This window comes from Zonotrichia albicollis, chromosome 14 (assembly GCF_047830755.1).
Source record: "Zonotrichia albicollis isolate bZonAlb1 chromosome 14, bZonAlb1.hap1, whole genome shotgun sequence".
Taxonomy (NCBI): Eukaryota; Metazoa; Chordata; class Aves; order Passeriformes; family Passerellidae; genus Zonotrichia; species Zonotrichia albicollis.
Window position 1 is genome coordinate 14,593,745 of NC_133832.1, and position 17,633 is coordinate 14,611,377.

The 17,633-nt window shown below is 47.1% G+C and overlaps 1 protein-coding gene across 1 annotated transcript; it reads right to left on the bottom strand.

Annotated features, from left to right (window-relative positions):
* Window positions 1-1,919: 1,919 nt before the first annotated feature.
* Window positions 1,920-17,590, bottom strand: LOC102066081 (heat shock factor protein 3). The gene is made up of 13 exons (XM_005488198.4): window positions 17,378-17,590; window positions 16,158-16,266; window positions 14,472-14,599; window positions 11,454-11,578; window positions 10,519-10,594; window positions 9,798-9,859; window positions 9,295-9,376; window positions 8,883-9,016; window positions 7,867-8,112; window positions 6,564-6,669; window positions 5,964-6,029; window positions 5,037-5,103; window positions 1,920-4,428 (listed from the first exon to the last, which is right to left on the bottom strand). Exons 1-13 carry the CDS (start codon window positions 17,513-17,515, stop codon window positions 4,097-4,099), a joined length of 1,671 nt encoding a protein of 556 aa, XP_005488255.1. The 5' UTR covers window positions 17,516-17,590; the 3' UTR covers window positions 1,920-4,096.
* Window positions 17,591-17,633: the final 43 nt, after the last annotated feature.

Below are 17,633 nucleotides of genomic sequence, written 5' to 3' on the forward strand. Positions count from 1 at the left end.
TTGTGCTGAACACGAAGCTGACAATATAGAGATGTTTTTGTTTTTGCTGATCAGTGTTTACACAGAGCCAAGGCTTTTTCTGCTTTCTGTGTGACCACACTGGTGAGGGGGCTGGGGACACAGGGGAGATGGGGAGAGGACACAGGCAGGACAGGTGACCCCAGCTGACCCTGCCACATCACAGCATTGAAAGCTGGGGGGAAGGAGGAGGGGGGCACATGGAGTGATGGTGTTTGGCTTCCCAAGCCACCATTACACGTGATGGGGCTCTGCTCTCCTGGAGGTGTCTGAACACCTGCCTGCCCTGGGAAGCAGTGAATGAATCCTTTGTTTTTCCTTCCTTGTGTGCCAGCTTTCACTTTTCACTATTTATCTGTCTTTATCTCAACCCAGGTGTTTTCCAGCTTTTACCTTTCCAGTTCTCTCCACAATCCCACTGGTGGGAAGGGAGTGAGTGGCTGTGTGGGGCTTGATTTCTGGCTGGGGTGAAAACACAACAGGAATGTATCAACAGCAGGATCTGGACTAACCAGGAAGTTGAAACACAAACTGTGTGGCTAAAAAAGATGTGTAGGTATTTTTTCATGTATTTAGATTTACCCAGCTGGTTGGGGGGAACAGTGGCAGGAAAAAGTTTTATCCTTTATAAAATGCAGCACCAGGCTCCTGTAGCTAAGGTAACTGTGGCAGCAACCCCTGGTTTCTGCTTTGGGCATCTGTGATACCATGATGCTGCTCTTCAAAAAAGAATCTTGTTTTAGGAGGCAGGAAAACATTCTGAGCATGCATGGATGAGGTGGTCTCACACAGCCCAGAAGGGATAGAGCAAAATCAGTTTTTCTTGTATTCTGGAAAGCTGTTAGCAAGCACACAGGAGATAGGAGCTGATGGCAAGGTTCCCACGGTCGGTGTGGGCAGGGCTGGGTCAGGACAGTGCAAAAGTGGATCTGAAAGAAGCATGCAGGAGGAGCTTGGCACTCTGTCAGTCTGCACCCGCCACGCCTGGAAGTGTTCTGTGGATCCCCAGCACGTGAACGATAAGGGAGAGCAATCTTTCCTCCCCAGACACAGAGATAAAGCCAAGGAGCCAGGCAGCAGCCACGGGCACTGATGCTGGACAAGGAAGGAAGCTGCTGCTGCAGCGGGGCCCTGCGGTCACAGTGACAAACTGGTGACACCTCAGGCTGCAGAGGGGCAGGGCCCCCACCCAGAATGGCACAGGGGGCTGATGACCCAGGGCCTGGCCATGGCCCTCGGGCACAGCCTGGGCTGGAGGTGCTCTGTGCTGCAGATTCAGCCAGCTTGTCACAGCAGTCTGTCCATAGCTCCACACGGCAACTCCACTGCTGTGTCCTTGTCCCTATCCTGAAGAGCAGCATGTTCTGTATAAATATCCTTTTCCTTGGCAGTGGAAATGCTCAACAGCTTCTTACTGCAAGGAAAATCCCACAGAAACTGTAATGCCTGTGGTGCCAGTTACCCTGGGCAGTCTGCACAGGGGTGCCGGATCTGGGGTCAGCCTGATGCTACGGAGGATCTGGGCTGTTCCATTTCCTTCTGTTCCATTTCCATTCACTGTCTCCAGTGAATATTTTAATCCATACCTTATGGAGCTCAGGGCCTTTCCTACTGGGGTCTATGGTGAATATGTGCAGGTGTGCCCTAAATCTGGTGTATTTTTCAGCACACATGGTATTCTGAGCTTTCACATCAAACTTTTTGAAAAACCAGTCCCAGGTGCTGTTCTCCCATGCTCTGGAAACAGGCACCAGGCTTTCCTCATCCTGAACCAGCAGCAGCTGCATCATGAGACCACGCCCCAGGAGCATGAAAGGTCTTAATTCTGGAGAAATCAGTAAACAGGTTTGAGAAACATTGGCACAAACAGGAACACAAAGAACGTACAAGAAACACAGTAATCTTTTTGCAATTCTTGAGTTTAATTACTTCAGCATGTGGGGTTTTTTTGTTATTCAGTCTTCCCCTTTCCATTGCAATCTTTCTTAGGAAAGTTGCACAAATACTTTTCCCGGACCTGTACATAAACCAGACACATAGATTTACAAACTTTTTTTTTCTTTTTGCAATTTTTGTAAGCCTTGGTTTCTTAGCTTCTTAAGAGAGAAAGTGTATTAAAAACCCATGATGCACTCAGACCCAATACCTGACAGTGAGCTGCGCTGAGGGGAGATGACTCTGAGACAGAGGAACAGGACACTAATCCATGACAGAAATTACAGTCCAACCAGTGCAGGGAGTCAGAGGCACAGATCAGCCTCCCAAAGAACTCTGCTGTCTGCATGGTGCTGTCAAACAGCACACCACAAAAGCCTGGTTTTCACTGATTCACTCTTGGCAAAACTCTGGCCTTTGGGAAGGAATTAACAAACCAAACCTGACCTGGACAGATGCAATATGCTCACCTCCCCTCTCCCTTCAGCTCATGAAAACTTGAGACTATTCAGCCCTCGACCTCAACAAGTCAGTGAAAGAAAGACTGAAGGCTTGAATAAGACAAACTTGACAAAAGGCAATTCAAAAGATGGAAACGAGAAGGGTCACGAGGTAAGAACAGGTACAGAAGCACAGAAATAAAATCACACTGAAGGTGTTACACACTCAGGAGCAGGACCTTCCTCTGCAACTCAGAGATGTGACAGTGAAGCACAAATCCAATGAAGTTGGGCCAGCACAGGTAACATGCATTATCTAGCAGGCTTCAGAATATCTACCTTGGATTCTTGAATATGAAAGAGCTCAGCACTTATTAGATCAGGAACATTAGAGAGAACAAAGCCTGCAGGTAGCCTGAATTCCTAAAACTGGAAAAAATTTAAAATAATTGTGCTGGCAGGTGATATTATCCAAGGGGGTTTCTACCTGCATCCAGGCCTCCTGCAGCCCCAGCAGTTTGCTGTCACCTCAGCACAGAGCAGGTTTGTGTGGGCTGGTGGAGCTGTGCCATGCTTGGAACCAGCACACACCCTGCTGCTCCACTGACACTGGGGCTGGGCTCCACAGGGCAGCTGCTCAGAGAGCTTGGGAAACAGTGCCAAAAGAAACTTTGGGGATGACGTTTTGGTGAAGTAGAATAGTTTGTGTAAATCATTGTCAAAAGACTCAGATGCATCTGGTTGATTTGGTTTTAAGATTCCACAGGCAGAAACTGCAGCGTGAAACCTGAGTACATACAGGGGCAGGGAACAAAAGCTGCTACCAGCAGAGACACCTTAATGTGAGTCAGTGCAAGGCACCCCAGGGCTCCCCTTCTCATTTCAGGGACAGCTGCTGGCCTTTGCTAAACATGAATCAGTCCTAGTGACTATCTCCAAGGACACACAACCTGTGAACTGGGGGCAGGTTACCCCGGAACTGCCATGCAATGTGCATGAGAAATCAGCACTACACAGGAGGGCAAGCACTTTCTACCACAACTCCTACAATCCAGGGCAATGGATGTGTGCTAGCATGTTAAAAAATAATACTCCACAGTTAAATGTCATTTTCCATAGGAAAAATGTTCCCTAAACCTAGGAGCAAATCTAGGAGTATGAAAGTAATCTAAGCAGATGCAAACAATCGTAGCCAGTAACTATCATAAAAAGAAATCTCAAATTAAAAACAAAATTTAAAAACAACTTAATTTCAAACAGTAGGCAAGCCACCTATTGAAGCAGGCTCTCCAAAGAGTAAAACCCAGGTTTAAAATATTACACACCACATTACTATCCAGCTAATAAAAACAAACACCACCCCCCAACAAAAAAACCCAGCCAAACTTTACAAACAGGATACAAACAGATTTCCTCTTGCAATAAGAATATTGGATAAAAAGTTATGGAATACACTGTGGTATGTTTACAGGGTTGTTGTTCTTCCCCTCTGTCTGGTGCCTTCACTCCACCAGCTCTTGTTGTTGTTGAGCTTGTGTTCAGTTCTCCCAGATGTGCTCCCTGCTTGCAGCAAGAGAACTCCCATTTGTCTGTGCAGAGCAGGGTCCCCAGGAGCAGGTGAGGACCCAGCTCACACTTTTTGCTGCTTCACTCCTTTGGTGGTTATTCCATAGCACTAAGCTGGTTACAGATGTTCTATGAGTTCAAGAAATTTCTATCTCAGAGGCCTCATCTATGAAGTTAGCAACAGGACTGAGAAGCAAGAGTGGAAATAGTTTATACTCTCCATTCCCATCTTCTGGGAGGAGAGGTGCATCACCCATTCCCAGAGTGTCCAGAGGCTCGGCCTGGCTTGCTGGAGCTGCAAGTGGCACCACAGTTCCACTGGCTGATGGAGGCTGGAGAGCAGGTTTCTCCTCCAGGGGAGGCAGCAGAAAGTCTTTGGGATCCTCTGCCTTCCCTGCAGCTTCACCTGAAGGCAGCTCTTCAAATAAGGAAAGCAGAGGGTTGGCCCTGTACTGGATCAGCTGCATATCTGAGGGAAAAACAAACAGTTCAAAGTGTTTCATCAACTGAAGGCTCTTATTCAAGGCAAGGAAACCTGGAGAGGTTGCTTCAGACTTGGTGCACTACAGGAAAGCCCAAGCTGGGCTGGGACAAACCCCACACCCCATGGCTGTCAGGGTGAAGCCAATGCCCCTGAGCCTGCAAACATCAGTGCCTGAAGGCCACTCCAAGGCCCTGACTCTCACAGCATGCAATGGCAGCACTGCAGGGGAAAGCTGAGCAGCTCTGCAATGGCAGCACTGCAGGGGAAAGCTGAGCAGCTCTGCCTCTGGGGGATCACAGCCTGTGCAGGAGATGCTGCCACAGGGGCATTGGCAGATCTGCTCCTCACTGTGGCATTCGTGTGAAAAGGGACACAGGATGGGACCCAGGTTTTCAGTGTGAAAAACCTCAGGGCACAGGATGGGCCTTTAAAGACTGAGGCACAGCTTCAAGATCAGTGAAACATCAGTCTTCACAAAAAGCTTAAGCCCAGACCAAAGAAGGAGACATTACAGGCTACAGCAATTCCATTTCAATACACAGTTTGCAAAGAGACTGGAGCTGCCACAGAGCTCAGGATCCCTTCCTGCCCACCTTTGCTTCCTGCTGTTTCCCTCTCACTTGCTCCCAGACCTTCAGTGCTCTCTGCCAAGTTTGCCATCTGAAACAAAGCAGACAGAGAGTTATGACAGAATGTTTAACAACAATGAAATGGAAGTCTCTACTGACTTTACTGGTGAACAGAATTAGATGTGAAAGGAGGAGTACAGAAATGGAGCAACCGAGCAGTGATCCTGTCACTGCACACAAAGGCCTGCACATAGGGGCTCTCAGAAGGAGGCACAGTGAAATACAGACAAACTTAACTTACTAAACAAAACAAGTTTTTGACTAGCAAATATTTGTTCTACCTTCCAAACCAGAAGTTTTAATTATAATGGGTCTTGTTGGGATAACAGTTGAACATGATTTCATCATGTAATTGAATTCTGCAGGCACTGCTTAAACACAGCGGCATTTTCTATCAGTTGTAGTCAAAGCTCTTCTGACTGGGAAATCCTAGTTTAAATATTATTTCAGGACTACAACAAAAATAACACTTGCAGGGCTATTTTTTTAGTAGTATGAATCAATTTTAGGAACTGCACCAAGAGAAGTAAGTTTGTGCTGAACTTCTGTGTATCTTCTGAGGAAATCCCACAGAGCTATGTTCAGAACAGCTACAGTATATTGCATTACAGTTTTCATTCAGTTCTTTTCTTTTAGTCTTCCTTCAGACAGGCATTCCAAGTGTATGACTGCACTAGGAATGTAGGACTGGAAATGATCATCTTGAGATCCCTCCTAAATTCCAACAAGCCAACATTGATAATTGAAACCCTGGAGTCAGCTGGATGAGATGAACCAGCAGTGTCACCCAGTGCCACCAACCCCGTTCCCACCCTTGAGCTGCATCAAGCAAGATTCAACTCCCAGCATCACATTTGCCCTCCCCAGCACAGAAATCAATCTTACTCTTACATTTTCAATACCAGGGGGAGTTTCCATCAAGTTCATATCCAGGGCTGGCAGCTCCGGATTAAATGTCTGAAAATAAAACCAGATCATCTGTCAACCAATGAAGTTCTTGAAATAAAACTGCAGAGAGCTCCTGAAAGGACTGCAGGACCCAGTGAGCTGCTCCTTCCACTGAAGCACAGGGACAGTGGCACCTCCATGGGCCTTCAGCTGGGAGCTTCAAGCTGTGGTGGTAAACTGAGGTCACAGGAGGAGAAAAGGTCACCCTATTTCCCAGAGTTTCACTCCATATCATCCAAATGGATCAAATACAAGGATGTATATCAGGATGTGATGGTATGTGATTAGGCTTGAGAAGGAGAAGTAAGGAAATTTTTTTCCTTCTTTTCCCTTCCTTTAGTTCTGCAGAACAGGAATCCTGTATGACCCAGACAGACTCCCAGTATTACCTTGTACACTGTGAATACCTACAGATAATTCTATTTGTAACTACTTGCTTTTCAAGATGCTGCTGACTCTTACCCATTACAACATGAACTAAACTAGCAGCATTTCATGGCACAGCCTGAGCAGTATTTCTCAGAACAGTGAGAAGGCACTCACGTCGCTGAAGGCCTCGGCACCGAAGTTGTACTGCTTCCCTGACAGCATTGCCTGGAGCTCTTCAAGGCTGGCATCGATGCAGTTCAGAAAATCCTGAATTTCCTCTCTAAAAAGACAGAATGACATAGCACTGTAAGGCACAGCTGGCAGGCAGGGCCTTCTCTTGCCCCACAGGGCAGGTTGCCTACAAACCAGAACAGCCAAACAGATGAAATCACATTCCCACATCACCTTTCACTCCCAGTTCTTTGAGGTACAGGTACAAGGGAAGGCTACCTGAACAGCAAGCACAGCCACAGCTCCCAGGTCAAAAAGCAGTTCCTCCTTCCATACCTACTTCCTCCCTCATTTGAGTGCCTGCTGAACGTTCTCAGATCCCGGCCTGTGCACCAGTATCTGTGTTTAAACAAAGGTCTGATGGCTTTGCCCTGGGACAATAAATGAAAAGCAAAGGGCTGGAAATAATCTGGGCCTGAAGGAACTCCACCTACTTTAAAGCATCGGCTTGTTGCTAAACTGGACACGTTTCCAGGGACGGTGGGAAGGACATGAGGGGCAGTGCAGAACCTGAGAGGCACTGCAGGCACAGTGCCCACACTGCATGTCTTGCTGTGCCCTTAGGTGCTCCTGTACTGAATTCCCTGCATGAGGAACGGGCAGCTCCAAGGCACTGCCCCACATCCTGCCGTGCCAGGAGGGAAGGTACAGCAGGGCCTTCAGACCATGAGTGCTGGGACATCACCCCACACCCTCCTACCTGCTGCTGACCACAGCAGAAGAGCTGTAGGTGCAAGGGTTAAAGTCTTGATACAGTCCTTGATACAGCTCCCTGCAGCCAGAGAGGGGCAGGAACCCACAGCCTGCACCCCTGATCTGTGTGATCTGACAGGGCACATGGGAAACAGCTTTGTACAAATGAGGGGCAGAGGAGGAAAGGTACAGTGAGATGACCACCAGGACAATCCACCATCAGGAACAAAGTGCCCACAATGCCACCTGAGATCAGTGCCCTGCATCTGCTGCTTGGCAGCCCCTGGCAGTGACAACAGTGGGCTGACAGGACACACTGACGCACGCACCAGCAGTCAGGCACAAGTGTCACCATGAAGGTGACAGGGACTCTTGCCCTTTCTCAATGTGTGATGCCAACACTTGGCTTTTTCAAAGGTGTAGAGAATTCACTTTGCCAGTGACAATTCAAAAGCTAATTCCCTGTGTTGTGCCAAACAACACACCCTCCAGAACTCTAACAGCATCCCACAAGGTGACAACAGCGTAACACCTTTCAGAAACAAGTTCATACCTGTCCAGCAAAGGATCATTTTGGTTTCCAGAGCTGCCTTCATTCAAGATGGAGTCAATTACTGACACAGGGTCCTCTGGAGCAGTTGGCTGTGCAGTGTGGAGCTCCACAGCAGCCGTGCCTATTTCACTGGGTTTGCTGACATCGTTTACAGGAATTGATGGGACAGGTTCTGCACAACTTAACTCACTTGGCTGTGATACTTGACAAAGAGACAAGCCAGGATCTAGAGCTGCCTGTGGCTCTCTAAAATGTGACCCAAACAGAAACAACACATAGGAGAGTTTATCAACTGCATTACTATTCATTTCAGGTCTACTATCTCAAATCTAAATAAGATTAGGCCAGTCAAGGATTCAAGTAACAAACTGGTCTTTAGAAAAAGCAGCAAAGTGGCAGATGAAGAATCTCTTACTACAGCTTATACAGAGACCACGTATCAGAGCAAAATATCTCTTTTTCCCAGGCAAAAAGCAGCAATATAGTATATAGGAATTAGGCAGGAGGGAAACTCCTAACAGACAGACTCTAGAAAGAAAAAGATTACAAATCAGATTCCATATTTTACTCTGGGCATTAACAACTAAATAGTTTTCAGTAAAATCTCTTGCCTTCCCTCAGATATGATTAGTGAGAGCAGTATTGAAACTGGAGGTACAACTATACATCTTGATTTGTTAGCAATCTATATACATTTTGGATTATTAGAAACCTATATAGGCATTCCCTGCTCAGTTGAAAAGTCAAGTATGTGTTCATTTGTTGAATAGACAGAAAAGTCTCAGCAAATTAAACCTGCAATGCCATCAGACTGACAGGCCTCCAGGGACTCCTGAAGAGACATGTGCTCTGACAATGACCAATGCTACATGCTGCAGAAGGAAAGCCTACAACAGGCCTGTCATGCACAGATGGACATTCAGAGAGGCATTCTGCTCCCCAGATGGATCATCAACATTAACAGAACTATCCAGTAATCAACCCAAGCATAAATACTTCATATATTTTGGACATACCTGGCTCTGCCACTTGTGTGTGCCACAGCAAGGAGGCCATTGGTGGCATTTTCCAGGGTGTCAGTGATATCTCGGATTATCAGACCTGTACCATTTCCATCCTCTTCAGCTGCACTATGTTCAGAAAAAGCCATCTGCAGATACAGCACAGAATGAGTAAACCACAGGCTCTGACCTTTTCTCATACTGAAGCCCCATTCTCCTTGCAGCATCCCTTTCCTGTTCACATTTCATCTGTGACCAGTTGCACTGATTTGCATGATGTTACAGCCAGAGTGTTGCTCTAAAGCTGCCCATTACAAAGGGGAGAGCATTTAATTACCAAGTTAGGATATTTGTAGCTATGAGGAAGACTGATATCACTGTGTTTCATCCTGTCCAACCCACTGCCTGTGTCCCTGGGGAGACTTACAGCTTGGCCACTCTCCACAGGGATGCGCACATACTGACGGCTGTACTTGGAGGGGGAAGCACCCGCAGCATCCGTGAGGGACCTGAGACAGAGCAGAGCTTTAGTTCATCCTGCCTGCCACAGGGAGAGCTGCAGCAGTGCCAAGGACAGGCAGCAATGGCTGTCACTCCTGCCTCCCAAGCAGCCTGGCTTTTGGGACTGTGTGTTGGGCAGGGTACTGCAGGCAGCCTGTCCTACACACACACTGCAGTTGGGAAGAAGTCAGTCACGTGTGCACATTTTGTGATTTATCATTTCTGATAACTGTGCCCTTTGGAATTGAAAATGTACAGAATATTCCCTTCCCAACTCTTTTAGTGATAATTATATTGTGCTTGACTGAACTTCCATCAGCTTTCTCAAGTTTGAATATAAAAGTGATAAAAATACCTGTCACGCAATAGAACCTGATTTATCCCTACAATTCACATCTGGCACTGGTCTGGGACCTATCAAGTAATTACCTTTTTCTTTTGACCCCAACAATATAATTTCCTCGCATCAAACTTAGTATAAATTGAAGAATCTAAAAGGAAAGACAAAAGAAAACCAAAACCAAATGGTCAATTAGCAATCCTAATAATTAATTCTTAATTCAGATTTTACTATAAAATGATATAGTTACATGACAGAAATTAACAGGTATTAAAAAAAAAACATTTGCAATTGTATTTTAAAGAATAAAGCAAGAGTTACAAACTGCATAGAAAAATTAGCTCACTTTGCACAGTTGGCTTTTTTTTGAAATGCAATATAGCAGCACAAGTCACTAGAGGATTCCAGACCAGAAACAGCTGAGGAATAAACCAGAGAAAATTTTTTTCCAGCGTGCAAACTCCTACAGTTTCTGCGTTCCAAGTTCACTTCTCAAGTGGTCTAAGTGTATCCAAGATCTTTCACAGACTCCATTCCATGTGCCTGCAATCTCTCAAGTTCTGGGCTCCTGTTACCATGCACTGTCTCCACACACTGACATCCTACTATGACTTTTCCTTAGTGCTTTGCTCGTGGTTCTTTACTGTGCTACTTCTGGGACACTCAGGAACTGTGACCATTTTCTTTATGCTGTATTAATACAGCCTGTTCAGCTCTGTGTCATTTGTCATTCTACATAAGCAAAGAATGCCATGAAGTATCACAGAGGCAGGAATAAGGATGGTAGCACTGAAGATGCTGCAATGGTACCTTAGACAGCAGCTTCTGTTGTTGACTGTGCTTCTGCCTTAGAACTGCCACTTCTTTCCACAGGGCCTTATTTTCTCTGCAATGCAGAATAAATCAGAAGACAGAGGATGAACAGAGTTTACTTTATATGCTCTAGTTTTACAGCTTTTAAACTTTTAGAGTACCTTGCAGAACCAATGGCAACATTCCCTCTGTGGATAACTAACCCTCAGTTATTTTGATCCACTAACAAACTCTGGGTTAACTTAACTCCATTTTCCATCAGCAGCATGAAACACTCACTTAAAAAGACACCCTCATCCTCTGCTGCTCCACCAATAGTCTTGATCTGAGGTATTCCTTCAAAGCCTCAAAGCTGTTGAATAAGGACTTTGTGTTACACTCAGCCTATTTCCAAACACTGATAGCCTTGGGACAGATCTAAAGGTGGTGTTCAAAGGGCTTGGCTATTTTTTTTTTAAGGAACAGAGAGAGAGAAAGGTATCTCCTGGACTCTGGTTGATATCTGCTGGCAAAGCAACGACCTGAATGAATTATCAGTGCCTATATGAAGGGGATCTGAGAGAACAGAGACAAGGATGTGCAAAGTCCACTTCCAGTTAGAAAGAAAACAAAACACCAATTGTCCCTCACTGCATCCAACCCTGTTTGTATTCAAAAAATGAAATGCTTTTATTGACCTGAAAACTACTACAGGTGCTGGCAACCAGAGTGAAATCTCAAGGCAGCCAACAAACACCCAGTGTAAATCTCCAGTCTGTAACTGAAGTACAAAACCAAACAAGATTCAGAATGTTGTGTGGGGTGGAATGGGCATTCTTAGGAAAAAATATAGCTTCACCTGTTTCCAGTTCAAATGAAACCCATATTTAGCCAATCTCCATCAGATATAAGAAACACTCAATGAATAAGCACCCCAAAACAGCTGAGTCTACCTCTTCATGTTAGCCAGCCTGACATCCATGTTGTTCTGCTGCTCTCTCATCTCCTGCACCTCCGACAGGACTTTGTGCAAATCTTCTGTGCAGACCTTGAGATCCTCAGTTCTCACTGCAGACACCTGGAATAGGTACACACACTTTACTACAAACAGTGCATGCTCCTTGGTGCAGGGAGAGTGCAGCCAGTCTGCAGGGCAGGACCAGGCTCCATTACAAGATCAGGTAAGGCTGCAATTCTTACATGGCACAAAACACCACAACTACTACAGGTGACAATCCTTAGGACAGGCTGCACTGTATGAACAAAACAAGATGCCAATGAAAACATGAGATTAGCACTTTGAACCTGGAGACAGTAGATTCATGACTGTAATTCACAATAAAAACCACTGACTGCAAAGGGCATTCCCTGGGGGTTCCCTGCCAGGCCTGGTGACAGTTTGCCCTCTAGTGTCACGGAGTGAACACCAGCCAAAAAAACCCCACAGCTGACAGTGGAAGAACAAGATGATCATATTCCTTCTAGGTGTGGGTAAATCTGCCAGCAAAGGAATAATAAATTTCCAGTAAGCTACCAGGAGATGAAGGTGTCTAGTTAGATGCATTCTACTCAATCTGAAAATTTATCCTACATCAGTTGAATTGCAGAGTCCCCTATTGGTGTTTCCTCTGCTACCTCTCTACTCAGTGACATTCCAAAGTTATGGAGACTTGGCTGCAGAAGGAAGAGTCCAAACCATTCTTCTGCTCACAGCACAATCTGTGAATGCTGCTGCTTCAAACGATGGTGGAAAAGCCATCAGAGAGCAAAAAGTTCACCATCTCCTTCCTGTACTTCTAAATTAAACATTTTCAGTTCCTTCACCACCTCTCTATGCAGCAGAAGCATTGTTGGCTGCAGCACAATTCAGGACTTGGAAAAAGACAGGTCTACAGTGCATCACATGCACATGTCTGAGTGACACAGCCAGGTTTTGTGGACATAATTTTGAAACTCAATTTGCCAAATACTGACTATAATTGAGCCACATGGAGTCGTACCAGGTGTCCCTCCCAACTTACAGCCTGCTGGGAGTTTTCTTGTTACTCTGCTAAATTCCAAGGAGGATGTGAAAGCATCTCATGTGGATTCCATGGGGGAGATGAAAGCACCAATGTGGTATTGGCCTGCTGAGGTGTGAGCTAACTCCTGTGCAGGCTGGCTCACACATCTTGTCTTCCAAAGGGGAGTGGAATGGTCAGAAATGAACCAATGGTGCTATAAACCAACATCCCATCCCTTTGTGCTGGAACAGAACACAGCTATTGTGCAATCACTTCTCAGACATGACTAATTACTTTCTTGACACAATCCCATGGTGCAAAGGATGCACTGAAGGGTCTGACAGCTCTCCTCCCTGTCTGCAGTCTAGATGCTCTGTTTTGATGCAACTGTTTGCTGCAGTTAATAAATTATGCTAATGTACACAGGGTGCATCCCAAATGGAATTCAATGCTGTCTGATTTCTCTTCACATCACCCCTCTGTGGGAAGACAATGAAAATTTGTAGGAACTGGATGGAAATTCCAAATGCAGCCAGCTGGCCTCCAAAAAAATTTGGCCAGTATAAATTTTGCCCAAGCACAAGGAACTGCTCTTCAGAGTCCCCAACTGGCTAATCAAGGTGTCCAGTCCTTGGGTGCTGAGGCACTGGCACAAGCTGCCCAGGGAAACTTGGCAGTCCCGTTCCCATCCCTGCCTGGATGGGGCTTGGAGCACCCTGGTGTAGTGAGAGGTGTCCCAGCACATGGCACTGGGTGGAACAAGATGAGCTCTAAGGTGCCAACCCAAACCAGTCTGGTATTCTGTGAAGACACACAGGGTGTCTGCACAGCAGCAGAGCTAAAAGTGAAAGGGAGGAAGCAAAGCAAGTCCTGCATTCAAACCTGCATTCCAGACAGAGGCTTGAAATACAGTTTAGAGCCAATACTGGAATATGGCCCCATTCCAGGCCGTAGAAGAGCAAGGAAATTAATGACTGCTTTACAAAAAAAAAAAAAAACCCACTAACATTTCCTGCACAACAAAGAACATCTCTCACCAACATATTCAACACTTCACACGAATATCCTTGGCACAGAGCAGAGCTTTTGTCTTTCCATCTAGAACACTCCACCCAGTGCACCGCCCCTGGGGCACATGGTGCCACACCTGACGTCAGGGTGCACCTGCCCTGCCAGGCGTGCAGGCTGGGACACGCTGGGCACACGGCAGGGGGGGACAGGCCCCAGGCAGTGCCACTGCATCGATCCTGGCTCCCAGCAGGGGCAGCTCAGTGAGGAATCAATCCAAACATCATTGTGCCTCTCCAGCCTATGCTGGGCTTTTATTGCCCTGGGCAATGCAGCCACACCTGACAACAGCCTAAAGAAAAGATCCTGCTGTTCAAATGTCAACGTGATGTATCATGATACTCTCTTCCTCAGGATATTATGGGCTGTAATGTGCCAATAGAGGATAAATATCTGTGCAGAAACAGGTCACACAAGGCCTGAACAGACAAAAGAAAAGCAGAAAGTGCTCATAAGGATGTAGCTTAGTGGCAACACAGTTTTGGAGGAGCAATAGAATTAAAGCAAACTCATCCAAATGAACTGATTACTGATTTCCTTGCTTATTTATAATGAGTGCCAAAAGGAAATGTATTTTCTTTTGCTTCTTTTACTTTGTGCCTTTCTCAGAGCTGGAGATGCTGACAGAACTGCAGACCTTGCTAAGCTGCAATCAGGAATATGAACTCTGTGGAGAAGGGCTGTGGTTTGATGATGAGACAGAACATGGTCCTACCCCAGTTCAAAGCAGGTTTTGTCTAAGCACTGGCACAAGGAGGCCCAGCCAAGCACTGGCCTGGCTTGGTGAGGGAGCTACCTTGGCTCCCACGGTATTTGCTGGCTGTGTTTGGAACACCCATACAAACTCCTGATAAGCCTCTTTTTGTTACCAAGTGAAGTAAACATGTGCTTAGACTGTACCTTGCGTTTGATGTTCTCCAGTAAATGTGCCTTCCCTTGCTTGAAGAAAGGGTGCTGGAACTCAATGACTGAGCTTTTCTCTGCTGTAATTATACCATTCTCCAGAGCAATCACCTTCCTGAAACCATCTGTGGAGAGGAAATCAACAAATCCACTTCTTGCAGTTGAAAGCTGACTTGGAATACATACAGCTTAAGAAAAGTCCAATGTTACCAAAACAGCCACTGCACTACAGTTACTGGGGGCAGAAACTATGAAAAACAGCCAAGGTAGCCTTTCCTGGTGCTCATTATTTCATTGCTCTGATTTTCACAGCTAGAGGATATGTCCACTGTCTGCCCCTGGCAGGCTGCACAGCAGAGGCCAGCCATGACCAAACCATCACAGCCACGTAAAAGCCTTCACAACAGTTGGTTAGAAATAAGATTTATTATGACATCTTGAATAGAATCATGCCCCAGTGGATGCAGAGGAGTGGTACACTTTCCCTTTTATCCCTGACAACCATGGTCTACAGAATAAAGGAAGGCAAAGAAGTTAATTCCATGCCTGCCTATGCAAACACCTGCAGCAGAGCAGCTTCTACATACTAGACTGCCTGCACAAAGTAAGGCATTGCCAGTTCTATTTCCATCACTGCTCACCACAGGGTAGAGATGCATGATTCAGCTGACAAACCAATCCACGTCTCTCCTCAGTCAAGGTTTTAACACAATTAATGCACTCCAACTATTATTAGAAAGCCAGGATAGATCCAGCTTGAAAAGGAGGCTACCACTACATTGTATAGCTACATAGGAATATTTACTTTTTTTTCATTTATCCTGGCTACAAGGGAAGAGATTGATTGTTTCTTTGGATTATCCAGTCACTCAAGTGATGGATCTCACAAATACAAGCACAGGACACGAACAGAAGCATCTACCCTCTGTCCAGAGACTAAACAGATGTGCTACAGGCTACAAAACCTACACAGGCATCAGCTAATGAGATCAGGCAAACCTACTGGGCAACGACAGAGAGCTCCTCCCTCTCAGTCTGAAATTCTAACTAAGGCAGCACCTCCCATGCTGTTTGTGCCTCCACCAGTTCCAGAAGCTTCTGCAGTTACTCCTGTTGGTTGCTGCAGCCCTGCATGCTGCACTGTGCCCTTGAGCCACCCTCACTGCACCCTCTGCCTGGCCACACTGCACATGTGCTGTGCAATGCTGCCACACGATGCTCTCAAGTTGAGCAGAGAAAACAATATGAGAAATGTAGTGCAGGACTGATCTGGTTCCCACACAGCAAAGCAGGCAACAGCAGTGGCAGGCCCAAAATCCAGGCAATTATTTTTTTTCACATTCTAGGTGTAAGGGTGCACACAGTGCCTCTTCTACCATGAGTACACACCTGTTTGCTGCAAGAGCAATGCTGGAGCTCAGGGAACCTCACACTACCTCTAGGCACCAGCACATGTTCTTACAGTTGTTACTCTAAAGGACTTGGAGCTCAAACACAAAAACCCAACACTAAACCACGCTCTACCATCAATCTTTTCTTCTGTAAAGCAAGCTTAAGTCCAGGGCTTGCGTTTTTAGGGATGAAAAACTTGCCAAGTCCATTTGCTTGTTTAAAGAAATGCAAAAAAAAGCCCAGTAGCCATGAACTTGGCAGACAGAGTGCAGAGGAAGTGCTGGTGCTTACACATGTTGAGCTGCCGTATGAAGCTGGAGATATTGTTGTGTTTGAAGTACTTGGGGAGCAGCTCCTTGGCAAACCTCTGCTCATCCAGAATGCAGAAATTCTCGCCATTCTAGGAAACAAGCAGAAGTAACAGTTAGTGAATAAGCACGGCTTTTCTAAGGTGTTGCTCTTAAGTGAAGATCATAAATCAGCAAAGACTGTTTTGACACAGAGAAAAGCAAAAGACTTCACCAAGTGAACCGTCTGTGGGAACACTTGGGGCTGGACTAAAAAGTGTGAGTTCAAAAACACAATTACATGGAACACTTCTATTAAACAGGCAATTTTCTTAAAGCCCTGACACACTGATCTTAATACAAAGCAAAATTTTTCTAAAAACTCACTCCCTTTGCCCCCAATAAACATAAGCATTGCACAAGCCCAATGGAATTCATGCCACTAAAGAGATTGCATCTCCTTTCATCAGCCTGCCCAGCTCCTGACAAGATTCTTCCATTGTACGTGCTATGTCATCACTAAAAATAACCACGTAACGTTGCTCAGTTACCAAAAGTTCAGACAACACAACCCAGCGGTGACCAGGGGTAAGTGTGACACCAGCAGTGCCAGATTTTAAAAATGCCCAAGACCAAACTTCCTGGAAACAGGAAGAGCTTTCTGCATCACTTTTATATTGTTCATGAAAAAGACAAAAATACTGCGTTTCTTTTAATCATTGTCTTTGTAAAGGGCAAACAGCTGGGAAAAAAGTGGAGAAAAACGGATTTAAAAACGTCAGGGAACAAAACTAAACACAGGGCGCGTCTGGGTGCCTGGTCAGCGTGTCCGTGCCCTGCGCCCGCGGGGCACATCCGTCCCCGCTCCGGAAGGAAAGCGGGCAGTTAATGGTTCCTGACGGCGTCCTTGCCCCGCTCGGAGCGCTGAGCGCGGATTCGGGGCCGTTCCCGGGGATGTCCCGCTGCGCCGGCCCCGCCGCCACCGCGGCCCGCACGTTGCCGGGGGGGCCGGGCAACGGGGGAGGGCCCGGCCACGGCCCCGCGCACGCCGGGCCGCCCGCACCCCCTCGAGGAGGGCGGGGAGGCGGGCTGGGCACGCTCCGGGCAGCCGGGGGCTCTCCGCCGCCGCCGCCCGCCGGGCTCCGCAGCCCCGGCCCGGCGCTCCCACCACCCTCGAGTCCTTCGCGCGGGCCTCCCCGGGCCAGGCCCGAGCGGCCGCCTCACCCTGCTCCAGCAGATGACGTCGTCGCTGTCCGGATCCTCCAGCAAGGCCCAGAGCTTGGCCAGGAAGCCAGGCACGGCGCCGGGCCCGGGCGCGCCGGGGGCGGCGGGGCCGCGGGGCAGCGCGGGCGCCTCCCGCATCCTCGGACCGCGACGGGCCGCGCCAGCGGGGACGGGCCGCGCGCCGCCGCGCGACGCACCGGGGGGTGGGGCCGGCGCGCGGAGCGGCCGCTGATTGGCGGGAGCCGACAGACCTCGC

Coding starts and splice junctions, on each gene's coding strand:
- LOC102066081 (XM_005488198.4), bottom strand. CDS start 17,515: ATGCGGGAGGCGCCCGCGCTGCCCCGCGGCCCCGCCGCCCCCGGCGCG. Junction 9,377..9,797: donor GTTGGGGTCAAAAGAAAAAG/GTAATTACTTGA, acceptor GCTCTGTCTCAG/GTCCCTCACGGATGCTGCGG. Junction 5,104..5,963: donor CTCCCCCTGGTATTGAAAAT/GTAAGAGTAAGA, acceptor GCTTTGTTTCAG/ATGGCAAACTTGGCAGAGAG.